General features: G+C 41.7%; 2 protein-coding genes across 2 annotated transcripts in view; one reads left to right on the forward strand and one right to left on the reverse strand.

Annotated features, from left to right (window-relative positions):
- ctbp1 (C-terminal binding protein 1) overlaps positions 1-9,557 on the reverse strand; it is a 207,229-nt gene that overhangs the window by 66,070 nt on the left and 131,602 nt on the right. The window lies entirely within an intron of this gene.
- On the forward strand, positions 4,002-5,893 carry LOC146979312 (heterogeneous nuclear ribonucleoprotein A0-like). Its single transcript, XM_085789022.1, has one exon. It carries the CDS (start codon positions 4,068-4,070, stop codon positions 5,034-5,036), a length of 969 nt encoding a protein of 322 aa, XP_085645148.1. The 5' UTR covers positions 4,002-4,067; the 3' UTR covers positions 5,037-5,893.

Genomic DNA, 9,557 nt, shown 5'->3' on the forward strand with positions numbered 1-9,557 from the left:
AACCTGTCTTCACTCTGTGTTGATCAACCATTGTATGGATTATCTTTGGTGATGGTGCACAAGTGTGCCATTATTTAATCTTAAACAACTTAACTGACACTTCATAGCTTAATGCGCCTTTTATATAGCTAATCTTAAAATAAAAAAACAAATGTGGGGGGGTTGGGCATTTAATGTGGTCTTATTTAATGAACTTTAATGAAGTGGGTGGAAGGGGGACCCAGACTTTGTTCCACCATTAAATGGGATAATGGAACAAGTAAATTGGTGTCTCCTCCAGGAAAACCAACTCTGTCCAGTTTCTCACTCTGTCTCTTCTCCCATCTCCTTCAGGTTGCTACGGTAACCTGGGGCACGAAGGAGGACATCACCCCGAAAAACGACGGGGTGTGTGTGTGTGTCTCTCTCCCACGGCACGGCACGCCGACCGAGGGGAAACCGGAGAGTGGTTGTGCTGCCTTCTCCCCCTCAGGTGAAGTCAGTTTTCACAAAGGATTCCTCCCCCAAAAAGTGGTCAATCTGTCTGACAGGGTTTGTTGGAGATGTCTGTAGGTTTGGGGGGGTGGGAGTGGGGTATGGGGGAGGGGTTTGACAACACAGTGCTCCAGTGCAACCAGATGTTCTTTGACCCCAATGACCAGCAGAGAGAACAATGGACCTGTGAAGTGACCCTTTTTAAAGTGTACTTATACTCATGCATGACAGGTTACGGTCTTGGTTTGGACAGGAGTGTCTCTTTAGGATGCTCGGTGAGTACAATGTGAGGTGCAGATCGAGTACAGTACGTTTGTTATCAACTGAAGGGGAGACGGCAGAGTTTGAGGGCACAGAATAAAAGGTGGTGGCATGGGTTTATGGTTTCTTTCAATCTTAGGTCTCAGCTTTATCTTGGGGACCACTGACGAACAACTGATGTCCCTGGAGAAGAAGCTTGCATTTGGGCACTGTGTTTCAAAATATATATATATATATAATAAATTATTATCATGTCTTCGTGTTTTTTATATTCAACAGAGTTTAATCCGACAAAGGTTTGTGTGTGTGTGACTTTTGTCACGTGTGTGTGGTTCTGCAGGAAACTAAATGGTGCACTGCTCCTCTTGCAAGGCTCATGTAACTAATAAGATGTAAATTGCTTTGTTGGCATATTTCATCCAAGTGGAGCTTGGAGGCAACATTTGTCTGCAGATTTGTTGCAAAACAAGAAGCATTGATTGAACTCAAATGCTTGTGAAGGTGAAGACCTACGTGCATTGTTTAACAACTTATATTAACCACACTAAAGATCTCACAGGATCTATAAAGCAATTAAAAATGATTGTAGGGAGGTGTGCGTTATGGTCAGAATCTGTAAATGAACTGCAAAAGGGCTGATGACACAAAATGAAACTCTCGTGATGTGTGGAATTGCCCCTCAGAGAGAGTGCCATGTGCCATGTTTCCCAATATTACAAAGCCCTTGAGCCTTTAAAGACAACAAGTGTTGCAACTCAAGAGCAATGTTGCACAATGATGAGAGGTTGCTTGTAATGCATCAACACCAGTGTATCTGTCCTGCAAGTTCATAAATGCACCTAAAATTGGCATTGAACAGTCTGGGGAAGAAGGTGCACAGTTTTCATGAGTGTCAGAGGCCAGTGGGCGCCATGTTTGAGGGTTTTTGTCTTTGTCATGTTCAGTTGGTTTTGGTTTCATTTCATTGTCAAAATTGAAAGGACGCTGCTGATTGAGTGGCAAATGATCCGTGCATGAAGCGGTCTCTTATCATACTCTTGAGATAAAGACAAACGGTCTTTATCAGGGAGCTTATCAAGAAACCCTTGATGACATTTAACACATCAGACACTGTTTTGGTGCCAGTGGCATTTTAATAATGTACCTCATATGCCTTGGCTGTACTGATGTGAGTGAAAGGAGCACTAAAACCAACACAACGCAGTGACAATCTCATTCCATAAAAGTGGACTAAACCCTGTCATGTCTCATGAGATGTAAAGTGTCATAACAGTCCGTGACAATATTGTGTTTGAGTAATGCTTGACATGCCGATTGGAGTGTAAATCTTACTTTGTCTTCTTTATAGGATTAATGATGCTTCTCATCGTCCCGTAGGAAAAGGAAACATCTGTTATGTTGGCTGTGCTTTTTATGAATCCACAATAAATATATCTATTTTTATATACCAATAGAGTCTTGTTACGTTACTTTTTGTGTTTTTCACACCGGGCATAGTTGGTGATGATGACCCACGTCATGAACGGGTGTCAAAATGTACAAGGTTTCAGAGGCCACAGTTGGAGTATTTGTGTTTTGATTGTTTGCCTGTTGAGTGAAACTAAGGAGGCAAGCATGGTCTTTATACCTTATAGTGTGAGTGTTGTGGCTGTTTAAAGGTATCCGCCGGAGTTTTCCTCTAAACTAAAGGTATGTTTACAGTCGGTGTTACCTCAATACAGTGTATTTCTCACATTTACAAAGCAGATTTATATATTATATGCCCCGTATTGGTTTCATCCATGTTTGGGCCTGCAGTATTCTTCCCTCTTGCCTTTTATGGTATATTGCTGCTCACCTCAGAGCAATGCTACCTGTAAATCAGTGGACTAGTATTAAATCATTGTCAGGAGTGTGTCATGTCACCTTCATGCACACACACACACACACACACTGCTCCCCATGGCCTGCTAGAGATCAGAAACTCCACGGGGCATCTTCATGTATGAACCATGTGAGGAGGGAATCACACTCAACAAAGACAAGGAGCCAAGAAGTATGGTGATAAGTGCTAAAGGGAGGGAACAGACAAAAAAAAAAACTTGATGGCCTAGTTTAACAGTTGGTTGGTCTCCCAAAACTGATACTAAAGCTTTCTCGGTGCCTAGGCTGTGCCAGAAGTACCACGAAAATGGGCAGTTAAGGAAGCAATTGCAGAAATTACCAGCTCAAAGCAGGATGGGCATGTTGCATCATGCTTTTGTCCTGCAGATTCTTTTGAACTAAGCAGCTCAGTCATCTGCCTGCGGGAGGAGTGGAGACAAGTTTCATTTATTGTGAGAAGTTCAGTCAGCATAAAATGTTACGGTATATGTCTATTCTAAATGCCACCTAATAAGAACCAAAGCTATATGACCAGTGTATTTTTTTTAAAACTGTAAAACACATTACTGAAATGTCAAGCACTGCTACAGAACATAAATAATTAGTGTTGGAAAACCAGGTCAGTGCTGGCCATCGAAAACCACAAAACTAGTATGTGAAATATGGACTTCAGTTGATTTTATTATTTTTGCTAAGGATTCACGGTGTTGAGTTTTACTTATAGCATTTTACTTAAAAAAAATCTTATCAGCCCTCAGCCAGGTGGTTATGTCACTTTGTAGGTGATTTTACAGCTCTGTGTTTGACGTACAGTTGGACTGCAGTGGTGGTCTATTAGTCTACTGGTCAAAGACGATTTTGTATCATGTATTTTCAGGCCTCTTCTACAACTATGTGGTCAGTCGTAATTCTTTGAAGTCATATTGTAGTGGAAATGTCGATTTTTGGTGTTGTAAAGTAGGGTTTAATTCTGCGGGATACGTGTTTTTTACGGTTATGTATCCGTAGCATAGATCCGTAGGCATTATGCTGCATAGTTGTGTTCACTGGTTGTACAGTACCAGCGATATAACCTAAATGACTTAATTAGGACACGGCGTTATTTAATGCCATGGGATAATACAACAGCAATTTGTGCCACAAAAGTATTAATTACGTGCTTGTGTTTTACATTAATGTATTTTTATTAAGTTTCATACAGTAGGAAAGGGGGGAAAAGGAAATAAGGAACACGACTATCACAAATCCACGCCTCTTAACCAGGAGTTTCAAATTTCCGACAGGACTGGAAGGCGGCAGAACGGGGACTCGCTCGCCAGCCAATGGGGGTGGAGATTTTTTCAAGACGACCAATCAGCGACGGCTACGTCTTACGATGCCGCGTGAGTCGAAAGGCCCGCCCTGACGTCGTCCATTGAAGAAGAAGAGGGACGGTCTCATCCTACCGTCCACACAGAAGAAATTCAATCATGACGGCTAAACTTTGCAAGCTTTTTGTTGGAGGACTGAACGTGGAGACGACGGAAGATGGCCTCCGTAAGTATTTCGAGCAGTACGGCACGCTGAGTGACTGCGTCGTGGTCATGAACCAGCAGCTCGGACGGTCCCGCTGTTTCGGCTTCATCACCTACTCGACGCCGGAGGAGGCCGACGCAGCAATGGCGGCTAAGCCACATGTCGTCGAAGGCAACAACGTGGAGCTGAAGAGGGCCATAGCTCGAGAGGACGCCAACAACCCGGACATCCTCGCCAACGTGAAGAAAATATTCGTCGGCGGCGTGAAGGATCACATCGAGCCGGACAACCTGACCGAGTACTTCTCCCAGTTCGGCGTGGTGGAGAAGGCCGAGATCATCTCCGACAAGCAGACCGGCAGGAAGAGGGGCTTCGGCTTTGTCTTCTTCGAGGACACCGACTCGGCGACCAAAGCCGTGCTCACCAAGTACCACACCATCAACGGCAACAAGGTGGAGGTGAAGAAGGCGCTCACCAAGCAGGAGATGTCCTCCGGCGGCGGCAGAGGAGGGGGACGCGGCAGAGGCAGAGGGATGCAGAGCTATGGCGGGGGAAGAGGAGGCGGCGGCGGCTACGGAGGAGGCGGCTACGGCGGGGGCAATTACGGCGGCGGCGGCGGCGGCTACGGCGGTGGTGGCGGCTACGGAGGAGGGGGCTACAACGGCGGCGGAGGAGGCTACGGAGGGGGCTACGGAGGTGGCTACGAAGAATACGACAACCAGATGGGGGGTGGGTACAGTAATGGTGACTTTGGGGACGGCTATGGACAACAGCACTCAAATTATGGTGCAATGAAGGGGGGCAACTACTCCTACAGGAGCGGGGCTCCTTACAACAGAGGAGGCGGCGGCGGTGGTGGTGGTGGAGGAGGAGGGGGCGGCGGTGGCTACGGCAGGGGAGGAGGATTTGGCGGCGGCTATTAAAGTGGCTTCCTCCTCCACTTTGTTTTTTTTTTGTTTTTTGAAATGTTCATGGGGGAAAAAAATCTGATTACAACGAACTTGAATTCACACACACATACATACACATTACACACACACTCTCTCATGCACATACACACACCATACACCACCACCACCACCACACAAGCCCAGGTGGGGGGTGAGGGGTCTTTGTTTTGTTCATTCAAATGAAGCAGTAGTGCCCATCACCCACACACACGGAATGAATGAGACTGTGATAAGGACCCCTAGCTCTTCCCCCCCACCCGGACCCATCTGTCCTCTTATTCCACACATTATGGACTTTACTACTAAGAATTGTGAATTATTGAATCGTACTTTTTTTTTTTTTTTGTTATGTTTTGAGTTGAGTGAGGAGGGGAAGGGAGGGGAGGGGAGGGAGGGGTGGGGGTGAAAAAAAATTTACTTGTTTTGAACCATTTGTAAAAGCCGTAATAATTAATTAATGTCAGTCACTGCTCACTCAGAAATGAGTTTGTTTGTCTTGCAAACCAGCCAGATGTGTCTGTTATTTTTGCATCATGAACTCAGGGTTTTAAGTGAAGTTGGTGGCAGTGTCGGGCAGCATGGGACTCGATTGCTTGAGTTTCTTGATCTTAAAACACTTACCGTGACAAAGTATTTTTTTCTGGAGAAATGTCACGGACTGTTTTGTTAACTGTAAATTCTTTTTTTTTTTTCTTTTTTTTTTTTTCCACTTCTCCCGTCCCATTACAGGCGTTTTGTTTAGATTAAAACTGTATTGGAAATCCATGTGTTCAGTTCGCCCCTATGTTGTATTCTGCTTTTATTAAAGTTTTTAATGTTTTGAAAATCTATCTTAAATCTCGCAGTCTTAATTTAAGGTTGTGTGGGTTTTTTGATGCATTTAAATCAGCACCATGGAGGCTGCAGTTTGGTGCTTTTTTAAATCTGCATTTACTTGGATAATCTGCCTTTATTGTAATCTTACAAATTGAGTTCATAAAGCCACCACCAGGCGGGAGTGTTGCCTGCATAATTGCCACATTTCCACTTCATCGGCCATTTTATACCGGCAAATGCTAATACTTGGAGGCAGAGGTTAAAGGAGCTGATGTGGTTCATCATGAAAAGCTGAGCCTGATTTGCTCTGTAGTTACATTTTTACATAATACCATAGGCTACATGATAACACCAAAATAAAAGGTCAATTTCTCAGAATGCAATTAAATTAATTCACTGTCTCATACAGATCTAATGGTGGCAGTGTATTGATTTCAGATCAACATTTTCCCATGTAATGAAGGAAAGTGTCCCTTTATGCTGTAACACTATTTTAGAGAGACATTTAGCTGCATTTTTCTTATTGGAAAACTGTGATTTATATGTTTCCTTTGACAGCTTTTCTAAAAAAAAAAATCTGGTTTGGTTTACCTAGTCCACAAACCCACACACAGCCAGTTTGTTAACAATAATATAATCATCCAGTGTTTAGTGTTTCAAGACGACTCCACTCTTTAATACAGGTTTAACTCACTCGGAGGCACCATGTGTCGCCCCCCCTCGTGTTAATTTGGTGTAAATGTTGTGTCCAGTTTCAGACCATGAATGAAATTGTGTTCTGAGTATTTGTAAATCACACATTGTCTTTTAGTGGAGGCTGATTTCATGGGTAAATGTACATGACTGATTGATTTTGTATTCAACAGAGGCAGGCAAAGACTACGAACACAGAGAATGGAAAAAAAGTGAGAGCTCCCACTCTGATACTGTTTCTGGGTATGACAACGCGGAAGCATATATTTTCTTATCAGGCACCTTTATATTTATACAGTACATACTATATGTGGGTCAGTGACAAATAAGGGTTGACAAGAAGAAGAGAAATTCTAAAATATCTTGGAAAAAAATGCTTTTAAATCGTGCATCCATTTGTAAACATGTAAATTTTGAATTCATGTTGGTTTTATGTCATTTGAAATGACATCTGAACCTCTTTTTTTAAAACAAAAGTAAGACTGGATGCCCCTGAAAATGTCAAATGGTGTACCCACAAGATGATGAATGATAAATATTAAATATTTTATCCACCTACAGTGGATTTAAGAAATGTACTTATAAAAAAGTATTCTTTCTTTGGAAACCATACATTGAAATAGATATTTTGTATTTGCTGTGTTTCTCCATCTAAATTTTATTGCATTTTGGCAACACTGGGCAGGACATATCCCAAAAACACAGCAGTTTTTTTTTTCTTCTAAATAATGTGTGACAAATTGCATAAGATTTGTCAAGAAACATAGTGTTGCATTGCAAAAGTGAATTACTCATTCCACATTTGAGTCCAGAATGATTTTCCTGCATATAATCAGATTTTTATGAAAAAATACCAGTTACACCACTTGACATTGGGTTGCATCACGTCATTGACCCATGTTGTTGTTGTGCATGTAGTGGCTTCATTTTGACTCACACCAAACATTTCTGCAGCAGCATGTCATCACAAGTTTCTCAGGATGTCTGGTTTTAACTTAATTCCCTTTATCAATGATGATGACATCCACATAAACAGCCAGGCGGATTATGTAGCAGTACAGATTAAAATGAAAGGTCTTCATCCAGAGGGAACAAGGCTTCACTGAATGGTTTGATGAAAGTCATTTATATCATTTGATAATGGCCATCAACACAGTCCACAGATCTCATCATCTCATTATCTACTGGAGAACTGATCGACGTGTCAGACGGCACTTCATCACCATCATCAAGACGCCAAACGAGGTCAAATCTAATGGAAGAATAGTGTCCATGCCTCTATACTAACTAGGGTCAACATCAATACAAGGCGCATGAAAGCTGTTCTGCTCACGCAAACATATTGTAGCTTTTGCAGAATATAACTTCAGCTTTAGCAACAAATGGCAGGACATTGTGAGTGAAGAGTGCCTTAGAAATGTTAGAAGTAATAGTCAAGTTTGCTTTATTTATATAGTAGAGCACATTAAAAAACAACAAATGTGGACAAAAGTGCTTTACAATTATGTGCAACACAAGAACAACACTGATAAAAGAGTATAAAAAGGGAGACAAAGACAGAGAGAAAGAACATTTAAAAACAGTGGGTAAATCAGACGATGATGGAGTAGCCTATACTTTGCCGAATCAAATGCCATGGAAAGGAGATGGGTTTTTAGCCGTGTTTTGAAGATACTAATAGAGGGTGAAGAACAAACTGAGTGTGGTAAATTATTCCACAGTTTTGGACCAGCAACTGAAAATGCTCTGTCACCTCTGGTTTTTAAATTTGTATGCAGGATGGAAAGTAAAGATTTGTCAGAGGATCTGAGGGGACGAGAGATGGAGAAGGGAGCGAGGAGTTCAGCAATATACTCAGATGCTTAGTCCATGAAGCGCTTTACAAACATAGAAAAGTATCTTAAAATCAATCCTATGTTTTACAGTAAAGAGTTAGTTTAAGCTCCCTAAATCTAATCAACACTGCCAAATCATATGAAAGAAAAATCATGTTTATTTACAGCAGTAAGTGGACCTGCCTCATTATAAAAAGAGGAGAGGAGAGGACACCCAGAATTCCTTGCATCGGCCCTGTGTATCAATAAATTATTTTGAATGTCTATATGAACTTTTTTTTCACTATAATTTTATATGTTTTTTTTTTTTAGATTCAATTGGCTACTTTATTGCCATATTGACATGTCAAATGGAATTTAATTCAGTGGGCTACATGCACTGACAAAAAACATTCACTCACATCACAGATAAAACATTACAAGATAAACATGAAATAGGATACAACCCAATAAAACAAAACACTAAGGACCTGTGGTGGGGTTAACAGCACAGCAGTCCACAGAAAGTGCACCATAAATTAAATAACAATAGTAAAATAGATACAATAATAAGTACTGTACTTAAAATAGTGTTTGCCAGCCCTTTGATTAAACCAATCATGTGGCTTTTGTTGAGTAGTTGGACGTCCGGGGGCATGTGTTGTTCTGTAACCTGGTTGTTCTGGACTTGATGCTCTTCAGTCTTTTTTTTTTCTTTAGAAGCGAGAAGGTCAAAAAGGCAGTCAAATCAATCAAACTTCATTTACAAAGCACTTTTCATGTATTAAAAACGTATAGCTCAAAGCTTTACAAGCTTAAAAATCAAATGCATTGTTATATCCATTCCACCCCTGCAATGGGATGTTTCAGCTCTTCTAGAAATCAGGCAGGCGGTTCACGAGCATTGCAGCGGAGACAGAGAGACTGAAAAGAAGTTTCTATCCACAAGCTGTCAGGCTCCTGAATCAGAACATGCCATGAGCATCTCTCTATCTCTCTAACCCTTTTGCCCTTTGATTTTCACTTGTGTGGACAGCACTGTCTGGGGGGTGTAGTCAGGATTTCATTTCACTGTTTCATCTTTACAACAATTTTGGAGAGCACTAAAGTCACTCCTGCTAACCAGTCAATACTTTCCACATGGTCTGCCTATCTAAACTGGGATTTTTTT

The sequence above is a fragment of the Trachurus japonicus genome, chromosome 10 (genome assembly GCF_045865225.1).
Source record: "Trachurus japonicus isolate A0001 chromosome 10, Traja_1.0".
Taxonomy (NCBI): Eukaryota; Metazoa; Chordata; class Actinopteri; order Carangiformes; family Carangidae; genus Trachurus; species Trachurus japonicus.